At 31.1% G+C, this 17,103-nt stretch overlaps 1 protein-coding gene across 1 annotated transcript in view; it reads left to right on the forward strand.

The window, feature by feature from the left end:
- Positions 1-3,599: 3,599 nt before the first annotated feature.
- Positions 3,600-17,103, forward strand: part of LOC142520144 (uncharacterized) — a 35,970-nt gene continuing 22,466 nt past the window's right edge. The window contains exons 1-18 of the mRNA XM_075623144.1: positions 3,600-5,875; positions 6,187-6,494; positions 6,578-6,663; positions 7,025-7,086; positions 7,410-7,490; positions 8,050-8,111; positions 8,894-10,144; positions 10,471-10,551; positions 11,904-11,984; positions 12,388-12,468; positions 13,840-13,920; positions 14,358-14,444; positions 14,542-14,663; positions 14,836-14,890; positions 15,381-15,475; positions 15,559-15,646; positions 15,991-16,052; positions 16,984-17,045. Coding sequence (XP_075479259.1) covers positions 10,533-10,551; positions 11,904-11,984; positions 12,388-12,468; positions 13,840-13,920; positions 14,358-14,371 — 276 coding nt within the window. The 5' untranslated portion in view covers positions 3,600-5,875; positions 6,187-6,494; positions 6,578-6,663; ... (3 more) ...; positions 8,894-10,144; positions 10,471-10,532 and the 3' untranslated portion in view covers positions 14,372-14,444; positions 14,542-14,663; positions 14,836-14,890; ... (2 more) ...; positions 15,991-16,052; positions 16,984-17,045. The remainder of the gene's footprint in view (positions 5,876-6,186; positions 6,495-6,577; positions 6,664-7,024; positions 7,087-7,409; positions 7,491-8,049; positions 8,112-8,893; positions 10,145-10,470; positions 10,552-11,903; positions 11,985-12,387; positions 12,469-13,839; positions 13,921-14,357; positions 14,445-14,541; positions 14,664-14,835; positions 14,891-15,380; positions 15,476-15,558; positions 15,647-15,990; positions 16,053-16,983; positions 17,046-17,103) is intronic.

The raw sequence follows: 17,103 nt of genomic DNA on the forward strand, positions 1-17,103 counted from the left end.
TTATAATTTTATTTACATAATAGATAATGATAATGCAATTTATATTAAACATGTAATTTGTCGAGATAATATTTGAATTTTTGAATTTTTTAAAATGTAAGATATTGTAGTTATGAATAAATTATATGAAAAAATTACTTATCTAAATGAATAGAGTATTTTTGTAAACATTCATTGGTGTCACAAAATTGGATTACTAATAGTTTCGACCTTTACATGTAGTATAGATGATGCATATTAGAAATATTTAAAAACGACAAAATAGATAAATTAATATCATCAATTAAAAAAATTATGAAAAGTTGGTTTTGGCTATTTTATATAAGATTGATTAAAACGAGATAACCAAAATAATAATTTTTATTTTGTTTGATTTCTATTTTTGAGTTAAATAAATTTTTTGGCTTTTCGGTTAAACTGTAATTTTGGTAATGTTATTATGTTGTTGGTAATTTTATTATTTATTTCAAATCTAAAATTTTTTAAAATTATTATTATTATTAATTTATTTCATATGATTTACTCAAGGATGATAGCGAGACAGATTTGGGATGTGCTTGGTCAAACTCGGGATCGGCCCTAAACTGTAAATCGTGGATGCAATCCGAGCTGGACACACAAGAAAGTACATAATTTTTAAAATTCTTTCACAACACAACAAAAAAATTTAAAAAATTAATAAAACATTAAAGTTATCGAACTTTATACTAATAATATTCAAGGATAAAAAAAAAATATTAGCATAAATTAAAATTTATTGATTTATATTCAATTAATAATTTTAAGAACATAGAATAAAATTATTTCAATTATAAGAACATAAGTAGTCAGAATTTAAATCCTTATGTTTTAGAAAATTAAAATTATAATGCACAATTATTGATCTTCAATTTCAATGCAATTCTTTAATATTTATTACACAAAAATACTAGTAAAAAGAATTTTTTTAGTCATTATAAAAATATCTTCTTATTTTTTTTATTGCAAGATCCGTTTATTATAGATATTAATATTTTAATATAAAGAGTAAGTTATTTATGTCTTATAATATAATTTATAAATAAATATAAATTTTTTACAAAAATGAATTGTTTCGGTTTGTCAAATCTTATCGGATTTTATTTCCAAAAATACTCTCACAACGGTCATATCAACCCAATAAATGGGTCACACTTCAAAACCCATCGATCCATTATCCCTCTCCGCTCCTCTCCCCTCCCCCGAATTCGCTCTGATTTCTCTGACGTTCAAGAATCGAGTGCTTGAAAAGGTGAGAAGACCCATTTGATGCTTCCCCCAAATTCAACCCAATTTTCAAACCTAATGTTCTTATCGATTATCCGTCTCCACTCCTCTATTCCTACTTCTCGCATCGAGTTGGACAGATTTCTTGGCATTCAAGAATGAACGATTCTTGATTAGGTTCGCGTCTTCTCTTCCTATCACGATAAATTTCTTACTTCGAAGCAATATATTAAACTTCAGTGTTCGAATATTATTCTGTTCATCGTGTTGCACCAGTGAATTGCTTTCTTGAAGATGTTTTGACCTTGTTACGTTGATGTTGCTTGTTTATGTTGATTTTTTTGGAAATCTTCGCTGGACAAATTTTGATGATTGATATATTTTTTTCATTTTTCTTCAGAAAATTTGTAAAACATAATTAAAATTGAATATTGTGTAAGTGGAATGTTGTTGTTGTCAACTTGCGTGGCTAATCTTCTGGTTTTCAATTTTGAAGTTAACTGTTAAATCATGTTTCTTGAGAGGTCTGGCGCTGGTCTATAAAAATTTCATATATCATTAAATTTATAATGTAGTGCAAGAAAGTATTACAGTTTGCAATAGTTGTTCATGATTTATAGAAAATCAACATCATAAATTGGGAATCCCTGTGATGTTTATAAACTATGTTTTATTTTGGTTATCCATAGAAAATATTATTTTTTATTTCAAAAATATTATTTTTTATTGTAAATATAAGTAAAGTTGACTCGCCTCACGAATAAAGATTCATTTTAATGTATTCACATCCATGCACATGAGTGATGAACAGAATATATTAAAGATTGTCCTTTCTCCAAATTATCTATATCAACAGTTAGAATAGGCATCCTGACAATGAAAGAACGTCAACTTATCAAATAATTGGTTGACAAGGCAGCATAGGTGCTTACTAATATTTTCTGAGTATAGTATTTTCCCCCTTTTATGTTTATGTACAGAAAGGGGCTGCTTCTTACTTTGGGTGCATAGTGGGTGGGATGACAAACAGGATCAGAGTTGGGAAGTTTACACTAAACGGTGTTGAGTACTCATTACCTATTAACAAGCCTCGGAACAGTTTCCATGGTACTCCTAATTAAGGGTTTTTCAAATCTTTTTGTATTCTTGTGATTCTACATCCAATGCATGCGTGTACTTGTTACCCGAATGCCGTAATATCCACCATGTACACATTCATGTTAACTGGACATTGCAGGACAAAAACCAACCGAGACCAACCTGTCTTGATTGCGGGGATTGTAAATTTATTGTGAAATTCAATACAATAGCTTCTGATATTTGGTTTTACAATTATAATATTTGTTTTATTGTTAAATAGTTTTGGAGATTAGATTTGACATTGTTTTTTTTTCTTATTACCATTACATATCTAGATTAAAAATCTAGATTTCACGAGTGAAAAGTTCTCAAGAATACATTAAAAAAAACTATATCATAAATATTTCAAGATTAGATGTGAGAAAAGTTCATTTTTTTTGAAAAAATATTTAACAATTAAAAATCATTTAATATTATTGTTGCAAAAAATTCTTTCATTTCTATGCAGAAAATAGTTTTTGTGAAAAGTTATTTCATTATAAAATGTTAAGCTCTTTTAGTTTTTTTTCTATAGATCTTCGCTGACAAAACTTTGATGATTAATAATCTTTTTAAATTTTTTTCATGAAAATAAAACATAATTGATATTGAAGTTTCTGTAATTTGAATATAATTACCATTACAATTTTGTTTCAAATATATCAATTTTTTGGGGTTTTTTTTGAGTTTCTCGTAAATTATATGTGCTAGATTCTTAAATAAAACAACTTATCTGTAAAAGGGGTTGAAAAATAGTCATCCTTACAGTTTTCATCCTAAGAGATTTTTTCAAGTTAGAAGAACTATTTTCTTTGTCAAGATTCTCAACCGGTTAGTAATTTTAATAAGTAATAATTTGTTGTAAAACTCATATTAAATAGTTTCATTTTTTTAGAGCTCATCTTTATTATTAATTTTTACTTGCAGTATTTGCTTTGATGTCTTTCACAAGGACCAAGAATGAGTGGACGACAATCTTGCATGATTTATGTTGACAACCTTCTTATTGATATTAGAGAATCGGAGGTTCAAGTTTTACAAGTCTGATTGAACAATGCAATTCTCCTTCCTCTGCCCCTGTGTTATTGGGTTTTAAAGACTTGTTTATGAGCGCAATCACTCTCTGACATTTCAAACGAAGATAAGTGATTTTCCTCTTCCTTATTTTTATCGTTTCAAAATTGGTGGTGAAAAAAAATTAGATAATTAAACATCGTAAAACCAAGTGTGAACTTGATTTTTGCAAAAATAATTCTTCTAACAGTTTTCATCCCAACGGATTTTTTTATGTTAGGGGAATTATTTTGTTTTGCAAGATTCTCAACAAATTAAAAATATTAATATGTAATTTGTTGTAAATAATCATATTAAAATAATTTAAATTTTTTTGGAGCTCGTCTTTATTATTAATTTTTACTTGCAGTATTTGTTTTGACGTCTTCCACAAGGACCAAGAACAAGTGGACGGGAATCTCGCATGATTTATGTTGACAACCTTCTTACTGATATTATAGAATCGGAGGTTGAAGTTTTACAAGTCTGATTGAACAATGCAATTCTCCTTTCTCTGCCCCTGTGTTGTTGGGTTTTGCAGATTGTTTATGGGTGCAATTACTCTCTGACATTTCAAGCGAAGATAAGTGATTTTTCTCTTCCTTATTTTTATCTTTTCAAAATTGGTGGTGAAAGGAAGTTAGATAATTAAACAACCTAAAACCAAGTCGCTTAAACTTTGACTTGAGAACTTGATTTTTGCGAAATAATTCTTCTAACAGTTTTCATCCCAACGGATTTTTTTATGTTAGAGGAATTATTTTGTTTCGCAAGATTCTCAACAAATTAATAATTTTAATATGTAATTTGTAGTAAAAATCATATTAAAATAGTTTAAATTTTTTTGGAGCTCATCTTTATTATTAATTTTTACTTGCAGTATTTGTTTTGACGTCTTCCACTAGGACCAAGAACAAGTGGACGTTAATCTCGCATGATTTATGTTGACAACCTTCTTACTGATATTATAGAGTCGGAGGTTGAAGTTTTACAAGTCTGATTGAACAATGCAATTCTCTTTTCTCTGCCCCTGTGTTGTTGGGTTTTGCAGATTGTTTATGGGTGCAATTACTATCTCACATTTCAAGCGAAGATAAGTGATTTTCCTCTTCCTTATTTTTTTCGTTTCAAAATTATTGGTTAAAGAAAATTAGATAATTAAACATCCTAAAACAAATCATCTATCTAAACTTTGACGTGAGAACTTGATTTTTTCAAAATAATTCTTCTAACAGTTTTCATCCCAACGCATTGTTTTATGTTAGAGGAATTATGTATTTTCGCAAGATTCTCAACAAATTAATAATTTTAATATGTAATTTGTTGTAAAAAATCATATTAAAATAGTTTAAATTTTTTTGGAGCTCATCTTTATTATTGATTTTTACATGCAGTTTTTGTTTGACGTCTTCCACAAGGACCAAGAACGAGTGGACGGTAATCACGCATTATTTATGTTGACAACCTTCTTACTGATATTATAGAGTCGGAGGTTGATGTTTTACAAGTCTGATTAAACAATGCAATTCTCCTTTCTCTGCCCCTGTGTTGTTGGGTTTTGCAGATTGTTTATGGGTGCAATTACTCTCTCACATTTCAAGCAAAGATAAGTGATTTTCCTCTTCCTTATTTTTGTCGTTTTAAATTTGGTGGTGAAAGAAAGTTAGATAATTAAACATCCTAAAACCAAGTCACCTAAGCTTTGACTGACGTGAGAACTTGATTTTTGCAAAATAATTCTTCTAACAGTTTTCATCCAAACGGATTTTTTTATGTTAGAGAAACTATTTGTTTGGCAAGATTCTCAACAAATTAATAGTTTTAATAATTAATTTGTTGTGAAAATCATATTAAAATAATTTAAATTTTTTTGGAGCTCATCTTTATTATTAGTTTTTATTTGCAGTATTTGCTTTGATGCCTTCCACAAGGACCAGGAACGAGTGGATGGTAATATCGCATGATTTATGTTGACAACCTTCTTATTAATATTTGAGAATCCGAGGTTGAAGTTTTACAAGCCTGATTGAACAATGCAATTCTCCTTTCTCTGCCCCTGTCTTATTTGGTTTGCAGACTTGTTTATGGGTGCAATCACTCTCTGACATTTCAAACGAAGATAAGTGATTTTTCTCTTCTTTATTTTTATTGTTTCAAAATTGGTGGTGAAAGAAAGTTAGATAATTAAACATCCTAAAACCAAGTCATCTATCTAAACTTTGACGTGAGAACTTGATTTTTGCAAAATAATTCTTCTAACAGTTTTCATCCCACGGATTTTTTTTATGTTAGAGAACTACTTTGTTTGGCAAGATTCTCAACAAATTAATAATTTTAATACGTAATCTGTTGTAAAAATCATATTAAAAAAATTTAAATTTTTTTGGAGCTCATCATTATTATTAATTTTTACTTGCAGTATTTGCTTTGACATCTTCCACAATGACCAAGAATGAGTGTACGGTAATCTCTCATGATTTAATTGACGTGAGAACTTGATTTTTGCAAAATAATTCTTGCAACACTTTTCATCCCAATGATTTTTTATGTTAGAGGAACTATTTTGTTTGGTAAGATTCTTACCAGTTAGTAATTTAAATAAGTAATTTGTTATAAAACTCATATTATAATATTTTAAATTTTTTTGGAGCTCATATTTATTATTAATTTTTACCATGCAATATTTGCTTTATGTCTTTCACATGAACCAAGAATGAGTGGTTCGTGATCTCGCATGATTTATGTTGTCAACCTTCCTGCTGATATTAGAGAATCGGAGGTTGAAGACGTATTTTACAAGTTCTAATTAGAGAATCGGAGGTTGAAGACGTATTTTTGGATATTGTGTATATGTCTGTCTTCATTGCCTTTATTTTTTTAGGCTTTGTGATGTTTTATATGGTATAAATATTTTTAATATATCATTAAATTTATAATTTAGTGCAAGGAAATGTGTCAGTTTGCAATCATTATTACCACTCAATTTAGGTTGAGCTTCCACACGGTGGCAGATGTCCACCGTCTTCAAGTAATCGTCGTGGTGGTTATCGTGGGTACAATGGGGGAGGAATTTGAAGGTCAGTTGATTATCACCTGGCTTTGTAAGCTGTAAGTTTTGGTCTTTGTAGCTCCTGTGTTATTTACTTGTGTAACATTTCAGGATCATATGAATAAAGCTAGGGATGTTTGTTTTGCTGAAGTTTATCACGATGACGAAGTTTTGCATTTTCAGCTTTGTAATTTGATGTACGGCTCTTTGCTTTTGTGTTTTTTATTGATCATTACAAGTCATACACTTCCTTTTTAGTATTAGGTTTGAAGAACAAAAAATTGACCTTTTGGTCATGGATGAAGTTCAATGTTTGCAAATTTGTTGTCTGAAACAGTAGCAACTTCTGAACCTTTTTTCGGCACTGAAACTTTCTATTCAAACAGGAACTTATGGTCTAGTTGATTATACTAATTATATGGACTTGAAATACGCTGTAAGTAAATGGTAGACGTTTGTTGTAGTGTTTCTTCTTCGTCCTCTTGGCAAGATTTGAAGGTCAGTTGATTATCACCTATCTTTTTAGTTATTGTGTTATTTACTTGTGTAACATTTCAGGATCATATGAGAAAGAAAAACAGGGAACGTCTGTCCTGCTGAATTTTATCTCGACTCTGAAGGTGTTACATTTTCTTCTTTTAATTTTATATATAGTTGTTTGCTCATGTTCGTTTTTTATATATCGTTAAGTCCCTACATTTTTTTATCATTAATTTTTTCCTTCTCAAATATATGATTTTGAAGTTTAATGAACAGAAAATTGACATTTTTGTCATGAATGACAGTGTCAACTTTTGCACATTTGTTGTCTGAATAGGAGCAACTCCTGAACTTTTTCCACACTGAAATCTTCTATTAAAACAAGAACTTGTGGCCTGGTTATCATACTAATTGTGAGGACTTGAGTCATATGCTATAAGTAAATGGTATTCATTTGATGCAGATTTACTTGTGCTTTTGGTGTACCGTCTTCAAGTAGTCGTCGTGGTGGTTATCGTGGGTGCAATGGAGGAGGAATTTGAAGGTCAGTTGATTATCACCAGGCTTTGTAAGCTGTAAGTTTTGGTCTTTGTAGCTCATGTGTTATTTACTTGTGTAACATTGAGGATCATATGAATAAAGCTAGGGATGTCTGTTTTTGCTGAAGTTTATCACGATGGCGAAGTTTTGCATTTTCAGCTTTGTAATTTGATGTACGGCTATTTGCTTTTGTGTTTTTTATTGATCTTTACAAGCCATACACTTCCTTTTTAGCATTAACTTTTTCCTACTTCGATCTTTGATATGGAGGTTTGAGGAACAAAAAATTTACCTTTTGGTCATGGATGAAGTTCAATGTTTGCAAATTTGTTGTCTGAATCAGTAGCCACTTCTGAACTTTTTTCGGCACTGAAACTTTCTATTCAAAGAGGAACTTATGGCCTAGTTGATTATACTAATTATATGGACTTGAAATATGCTGTAAGTAAATGGTAGACATTTGTTGTAGTGTTTCTTCTTCGTCCTCTTGGCAAGATTTGAAGGTCAGTTGATTATCACCTATTTTTTTAGTTATTTTGTTATTTACTTGTGTAACATTTCAGGATCTTGTGAGAAAGAAAAGCAGGGAATGTCTGTTCTGCTTAATTTTATCTCGACTCTGAAGGTGTTACATTTTCTTCTTTTAATTTTATATATAGTTGTTTGCTCATGTTCGTTTTTTTATATTTCAATTAGTCCCGTACATTTGTTTTTATCATTAATTTTTTCCTTCTCAAATATATGATTTTGAAGTTTAATGAAAAAAAATTGACATTGTGGTCATGAATGACAGTGTCAACTTTTGAACATTTGCTGTCTGAATAGGAGCAGCTCCTGAACTTTTTCAACACTGAAACCTTCTATTAAAACAAGAACTTTTGGCCTGGTTATCATGCTAATTGTGAGGACTTGAGTCATATGCTATAAGTAAATGGTATTCATTTGATGTAGATTTACTTATGCTTTTGGTGTACCGTCTTCTAGTAATCGTCGTGGTGGTAATGGGGGAGGAATTTGTAGGTTAGTTGATTATTACTTGGCTTTGTAAGCTGTAAGTTTTGGTCTTTGTAGCTCCTGTGTTATTTACTTGTGTAACATTTCATGATCATATGAATAAAGCTAGGGATGTCTGTTTTTGCAAAAGTTTATCACGATGGCAAAGTTGCATTTTCAGCATTGTAAATTGATGTATGGTTCTTTGCTTTTGTGTTTTTTATTGATCATTGCAAGCCATACACTTCCTTTTTAGCATTAATTTTTTCCTTTTTCGATCTTTGATATTGAGGTTTGAGGAACAAAAAATTGATCTTTTGGTCATGGATGAAGTTCAATGTCTGCAAATTTGTTCTCTGAATCAGTAGCAACTTCTGAACTTTTTTTCGGCACTGAAACTTTCTATTGAAACAGGAACTTATGGCCTGGTTGATTATACTAATTATACGGGCTCTAAATATGCTGTAAGTAAATGGTAGACATTTGTTGTAGTGTTTTTTCTTCGTCCTCTTTGCAAGATTTGAAGGTCAGTTGATTATCACCTATCTTTTTAGTTATTGTGTTATTTACTTGTGTAACATTTCAGGATCATATGAGAAAGAAAAGCAGGGAATGTCTGTTCTGCTGAATTTTATCTCGACTCTGAAGGAGTTACATTTTCTTCTTTTAATTTTATATATAGTTGTTTGCTAATGTTCGTTTTTTATATATCATTAAGTCCCGTACATTTGTTTTTATCATTAATTTTTTCCTTCTCAAATATATGATTTTGAAGTTTAATGAACAAAAAATGGACATTGTGGTCATGAATGACATTGTCAACTTTTGCAAATTTGTTGTCACAATAGGAGCAAGTCCTGAACTTTTTCCACATTGAAATCTTTTATTAAAACGAGAACTTGTGGCCTGGTTATTATACTAACTGTGAGGACTTGGGTCATATGCTATAAGTAAATGGTATTCATTTGATGTAGATTAATTTGTTTTTTTGTTGTACCGTCTTCAAATAATCGTCGTGGTGGTTATCGTGGGTACAATGGTGGAAGAATTTGAAGGCCAGTTGATTATCACCTGGCTTTGTATTGTAGCTCCTGTGTTATTTACTTGTGTAACATTTCAAGATCATATGAATAAAGCTAGGGATGTCTGTTTTGCTGAAGTTTATCACGATAGTGAAGTTTTGCATTTTCAGCTTTGTAATTTGATGAATATATGGCACATTGCTTTTGTGTTTTTTATTGATCATTACAAGAGCCCTACACTTCTTTTTTAGCATTAATTTTTTCCTTCTTCCATCTTTGATATGGAGGTTTGAGGAACAAAAAATTGACCTTTTGTTCATGGATTAAGTTCAATTTTTGCAAATTTGTTGTCTGAATCAGTAGCAACTTCTGAACTTTTTTTCGGCACTGAAACTTTCTATTTAAACAAGAATTTGTGGCCTAGTTGATTATACTAATTATATGGACTTGAAATATGCTGTAAGTAAATGGTAGACATTTGTTGTAGTATTTCTTATTCGTCCTCTTGGCAAGATTTCAAGGTCAGTTGATAATAACCTATCTTTTTAGTTATTGTGTTATTTACTTGTGGAACATTTCAGGATCATATGAGAAAGAAAAGCAGGGAATGTCTGTCCTGCTGAATTTTATCTCGACTCTGAAGGTGTTACATTTTCTTCTTTTAATTTTATATATAGTTGTTTGCTCATGTTCGTTTTTTATATATCATTAAGTCCCGTATATTTGTTTTTATCATTAATTTTTTCCTTCTCAAATATATGATTTTGAAGTTTAATGAACAAAAAATTGACATTTTTGTCATGAATGACAGTGTCAACTTTTGCACATTTGTTGTCTGAATAGGAGCAACTCCTGAACTTTTTCCACACTGAAATCTTCTATTAAAACAAGAACTTGTGGCCTGGTTATCATGCTAATTGTGAGGACTTGAGTCATATGCTATAAGTAAATGGTATTCATTTGATGCAGATTTACTTGTGCTTTTGGTGTACCGTCTTCAAGTAGTCGTCGTGGTGGTTATCGTGGGTGCAATGGAGGAGGAATTTGAAGGTCAGTTGATTATCACCTGGCTTTGTAAGCTGTAAGTTTTGGTCTTTGTAGCTCCTGTGTTATTTACTTGTGTAACATTTCAGGATGATTTGAATAAAGCTAGGGAAGTCTGTTTTTGCTGATGTTCGTTTTTTATATATCATTAAGTTCCCGTACATTTGTTTTTATCATTAATTTTTTCCTTCTCAAATATATGATTTTGAAGTTTAATGAACAAAAAATGGACATTTTGGTCATGAATGACGGTGTCAACTTTTGCAAATTTGCTGTCTGAATAGGAGCAATTATTGAACTTTTTCCACACTGAAATCTTTTATTAAAACAAGAACTTGTGGCATGGTTATCATACTAATATACTAATTGTGATATGTAAATGATATTCATTTGATGTAGATTTACTTATGCTTTTGGTGTACCGTTTTCAGGTAATTGTCGGGGTGGTTATCGTGGGTGAAATGGGGGAGGAATTTGAAGGTGAGTTGATTATCATTTCAGAATCATATGAATAAAGCTAGGGATGTCTGTTTTTGCAAAAGTTTATCACGATGGCAAAGTTGCATTTTCAGCATTGTAATTTGATGTATGGTTCTTTGCTTTTGTGTTTTTTATTGATCATTGCAAGCCATACACTTCCTTTTTAGCATTAATTTTTTCCTTTTTCGATCTTTGATATTGAGGTTTGAGGAACAAAAAATTGATCTTTTGGTCATGGATGAAGTTCAATGTCTGCAAATTTGTTCTCTGAATCAGTAGCAACTTCTGAACTCTTTTCTGCACTTAAAGTTTCTATTCAAACAGAAACTTATGGCCTAGTTGAGTATACTAATTATATGGACTTGAAGTATGCTGTAAGCAAATGGTAGACATTTGTTGTAGTGTTTCTTCTTCGTCCTCTTTGCAAGATTAGAAGGTCAGTTGATTATAACCTATCTTTTTAAATATTGTGTTATTTACTTGAGTAAAATTTCAGGATTATATGAGAAAGAAAAGCAGGGAATGTCTGTTCTGCTGAATTTTATCGCGACTCTGAAGGTGTTACATTTTCTTCTTTTAGTTTTATATATATAGTTTGCTCATGTTCTTTTTTATATATCATTAAATCCCGTACATTTTTTTTCATTAATTTTTTCCTTCTCAAATATATGATTTTGAAGTTTAATGAACAAAAAATTGACATTTTGGTCATGAATGACAGTGTCAACTTTTGCACATTTGTTGTCTGAATAGGAACAACTCTTGAATTTTTCCACACTTAAATCTTTTATTAAAACAAGAACTTGTGGCCTGGTTATCATACTAATTCTGAGGACTTGAGTCATATGCTATAAGTAAATGATATTCATTTGATGTAGATTTACTTGTGCTTTTGGTGTACCGTCTTCAAGTAATCGTCGTGGTGGTTATCGTGGGTGCAATGGAGGAGGAGTTTGAAGGTCAGTTGATTATCACCTTGCTTTGTAAGCTGTAAGTTTTGGTCTTTGTAGCTCATGTGTTATTTACATGTGTAACATTTCAATATCATATGAATAAAGCTAGGGATGTCTGTTTTTGCTGATGTTCGTTTTTTATATATCATTAAGTCCCGTATATTTGTTTTTATCATTAATTTTTTCCTTCTCAAATATATGATTTTGAAGTTTAATGAACAAAAAATTGACATTTTTGTCATGAATGACAGTGTCAACTTTTGCACATTTGTTGTCTGAATAGGAGCAACTCCTGAACTTTTTCCACACTGAAATCTTCTATTAAAACAAGAACTTGTGGCCTGGTTATCATGCTAATTGTGAGGACTTGAGTCATATGCTATAAGTAAATGGTATTCATTTGATGCAGATTTACTTGTGCTTTTGGTGTACCGTCTTCAAGTAGTCGTCGTGGTGGTTATCGTGGGTGCAATGGAGGAGGAATTTGAAGGTCAGTTGATTATCACCTGGCTTTGTAAGCTGTAAGTTTTGGTCTTTGTAGCTCCTGTGTTATTTACTTGTGTAACATTTCAGGATGATTTGAATAAAGCTAGGGAAGTCTGTTTTTGCTGATGTTCGTTTGTTATATATCATTAAGTTCCCGTACATTTGTTTTTATCATTAATTTTTTCCTTCTCAAATATATGATTTTGAAGTTTAATGAACAAAAAATGGACATTTTGGTCATGAATGACGGTGTCAACTTTTGCAAATTTGCTGTCTGAATAGGAGCAATTATTGAACTTTTTCCACACTGAAATCTTTTATTAAAACAAGAACTTGTGGCCTGGTTATCATACTAATATACTAATTGTGATATGTAAATGATATTCATTTGATGTAGATTTACTTATGCTTTTGGTGTACCGTTTTCAGGTAATTGTCGGGGTGGTTATCGTGGGTGAAATGGGGGAGGAATTTGAAGGTGAGTTGATTATCACCTGGCTTTGTAACATTTCAGAATCATATGAATAAAGCTAGGGATGTCTATTTTTGCAAAAGTTTATCACGATGGCAAAGTTGCATTTTCAGCATTGTAATTTAATGTACGGCTCTTTGCTTTTGTGTTTTTTATTGATCATTGCAAGCCATACACTTCGTTTTTAGCATTAATTTTTTCATTCTTCGATCTTTGATATGGAGGTTTGAGGAACAAAAAATTGACCTTTTGGTCATGGATGAAGTTCGTTGTTTGCAAATTCGTTGTCTGAATCAGTAGCAACTTCTGAACTGTTTTTCGGCACTGAAACTTTCTATTCAAACAGGTACTTATGGCCTAGTTGAGTATACTAATTATATGGACTTGAAGTATGCTGTAAGCAAATGGTAGACATTTGTTGTAGTGTTTCTTCTTCGTCCTCTTTGCAAGATTAGAAGGTCAGTTGATTATAACCTATCTTTTTAAATATTGTGTTATTTACTTGAGTAAAATTTCAGGATTATATGAGAAAGAAAAGCAGGGAATGTCTGTTCTGCTGAATTTTATCGCGACTCTGAAGGTGTTACATTTTCTTCTTTTAGTTTTATATATATAGTTTGCTCATGTTCTTTTTTATATATCATTAAATCCCGTACATTTGTTTTTATCATTAATTTTTTCCTTCTCAAATATATGATTTTGAAGTTTAATGAACAAAAAATTGACATTTTGGTCATGAATGACAGTGTCAACTTTTGCACATTTGTTGTCTGAATAGGAACAACTCTTGAATTTTTCCACACTTAAATCTTTTATTAAAACAAGAACTTGTGGCCTGGTTATCATACTAATTCTGAGGACTTGAGTCATATGCTATAAGTAAATGATATTCATTTGATGTAGATTTACTTGTGCTTTTGGTGTACCGTCTTCAAGTAATCGTCGTGGTGGTTATCGTGGGTGCAATGGAGGAGGAGTTTGAAGGTCAGTTGATTATCACCTTGCTTTGTAAGCTGTAAGTTTTGGTCTTTGTAGCTCATGTGTTATTTACATGTGTAACATTTCAATATCATATGAATAAAGCTAGGGATGTCTGTTTTTGCTGATGTTCGTTTTTTATATATCATTAAGTCCCGTACGTTTGTTTTTATCATTAATTTTTTCCTTCTCAAATATATGATTTTGAAGTTTAATAAACAAAAAATGGACATTTTGGTCATGAATGACAGTGTAAACTTTTCCAAATTTGTTGTCTGAATAGGAGCAACTCCTGAACCTTTTCCCCACTGAAATCTTTTATTAAAACAAGAACTTGTTGCCTGGTTATCATACTACTAATTGTGAGGACTTGAGTCATATGCTATAAGTAAATGGTATTCATTTGATGTAAATTTACTTATGCTGGCTTTGTAACATTTCAGGATCATATGAATAAAGCTAGGGATGTCTGTTTTTGCTCAAGTTTATCACGATGGCGAAGTTTTGCATTTTCAACTTTGTAATTTAATGTATGGCTCTTTGCTTTTGTGTTTTTTATTGATCATTACAAGCCATACACTTCTTTTTTAGCATTAATTTTTTCCGTCTTCTATCTTTGATATGGAGGTTTGAGGAACAAAAAATTGACCTTTTGGTCATGGATGAAGTTCAATGTTTGCAAATTCGTTGTCTGAATCAGTAGCAACTTCTGAACTGTTTTTCGGCACTGAAACTTTCTATTCAAACAGGTACTTATGGCCTAGTTGATTATACTAATTATGTGGACATGAAATAGGCTGCAAGTAAATGGTAGACATTTGTTCTAGCGTTCCGTCTTCGTCCTCTTTGCAAGATTTGAAGGTATGTTGATTATCACCTATCTTTTTAGCTATTGTGTGATTTACTTGTGTAACATTTCAGGATCATATGAAAAGCAGGGATGTCTGTTATGCTGACTATTATCTCGACTCCGAAGGTGTTACATTTCTTTTTTTAATTTTATATATAGTTCTTTTCTCATGTTCAATTTTTATATATCATTAGATCCCGTACATTTGTTTTTTATCATTAATTTTTTCCTTCTCAAATATATGATTTTGAAGTTTAATGAACAAAAAATTGACATTTTGGTCATGAATGACCGTCAACTTTTGCACATTTGATGTCTGAATAGGAGCAACTCCTGAAACTTTTCCACACTGAAACCTTCTATTAAAACAAGAACTTGTGGCCTGGTTATCATACTAATTGTGAGGACTTGAGTCATATGCTATAAGTAAATGGTATTCATTTGATGTAGATTTACTTATGCTTTTGGTGTACCGTCTTCAAGTAATCGTCGAGGTGGTTATCATGGGTGCAATTGGGGGGGGGTAATTGAAGGTCAGTTGATTAACACCTCGCTTTGTAATCTGTAAGTTTTGGTCTTTGTAGCTCCTGTGTTATTTACATGTGTAACATTTCAGGATCATATGAAAAAAGCTAGAGATGTCTGTTTTTGCTGAAGTTTATCACGATGGCGAAGTTTTTGCATTTTCAGCTTTGTAATTTGATGTTGAAGGTGAGTTGATTAACACCTAGCTTTGTAATCTGTAAGTTTTGGTCTTTGTAGCTCCCGTGTTATTTACATGTGTAACATTTCAGGATCATATGAAAAAAGCTAGAGATGTCTGTTTTTGCTGAAGTTTATCACGATGGCGAAGTTTTTGCATTTTCAGCTTTGTAATTTGATGTATGGCTCTTTGCTTTTGTGTTTTTTATTGATCATTATAAGCCATACACTTTCTTTTTTAGCATTAATTTTTTCCTTCTTCGATCTTTGATATGGAGGTTTGAGAAACAAAAAATTGACCTTTTGGTCATGGATGAAGTTTAATGTTTGCAAATTTGTTGTCTGAGTCAGTAGCAACTTCTGAACTTTTTTTCGGCACTGAAACTTTCTATTCAAACAAGAACTTATGGCCTAGTTGATTATACTACTAATTATATGGACTTGAAATATGCTGTAAGTAAATGGTCAGTTGATTATCACTTATCTTTTTAGTTATTGTGTTATTTACTTGTGTAACATTTCAGGATCATATGAGAAAGAAAAGCAGGGAATGTCTGTTCTGCTGAATTTTATCTCGACTCTGAAGGTGTTACATTTTCTTCTTTTAATTTTATATATAGTTGTTTGCTCGTGTTCGTTTTTTATATATCATTAAGTCCCGTACATTTGTTTTTATCATTAATTTTTTCATTCTCAAATATATGATTTAGAAGTTTAATGACCAAAAAATTGACATTTTGGTCATGAATGACAGTGTCAACTTTTGAACATTTGTTTTCTGAATAGGAGAAATGTGGCCTGGTTATCATACTAATTGTGTGGATTTGAGTCATATGCTATAAGTAAATGGTATTCATTTGATGTATATTTACTTGTGCTTTTGATGTACCGTCTTCAAGTAATCATCGTGGTGGTTATCGTGGGTGCCAATGGTGGAGGAATTTGTAGGTCAGTTGATTATCACCAGGCTTTGTAAGCTGTAAGTTTTGGTCTTTGTAGCTCCTGTGTTTTTTACTTGTGTAACATTTCAGGATCATATGAAAAAAGCTAGAGATGTCTTCTTTTCCGGAAGTTTATCACGATGGCGAAGTTTTTTGCATTTTTCAGCTTTGTAATTTGATGTATGGCTCTTTGCTTTTGTGTTTTTTATTGATCATTATAAGCCATACACTTTCTTTTTTAGCATTAATTTTTTCCTTCTTCGATCCTTGATATGGAGGTTTGAGGAACAAAAAATTGACCTTTTGGTCATGGATGAAGTTTAATGTTTTGCAAATTTGTTGTCTGAGTCAGTAGCAACTGCTGAAATTTTTTTCGGCACTGAAACTTTCTATTCAAACAAGAACTTATGGCATAGTTGATTATACTACTAATTATATGGACTTGAAATATGCTGTAAGTAAATGGTTGACATTTGTTTTAGTGTTTCTTCTTCGTCCTCTTGGCAAGATTTGAAGGTTAGTTGATTATCACCTATCTTTTTAGTTTTTGTGTTATTTACTTGTGTAACATTTCAGGATCATATGAGAAAGAAAAACAGGGAACGTCTGTCCTGCTGAATTTTATCTCGACTCTGAAGGTGTTACATTTTCTTCTTTTAATTTTATATATAGTTGTTTGCTCATGTTCTTTTTTTA

Source organism: Primulina tabacum, chromosome 12 (assembly GCF_025594145.1).
Source record: "Primulina tabacum isolate GXHZ01 chromosome 12, ASM2559414v2, whole genome shotgun sequence".
Classification (NCBI taxonomy): Eukaryota; Viridiplantae; Streptophyta; class Magnoliopsida; order Lamiales; family Gesneriaceae; genus Primulina; species Primulina tabacum.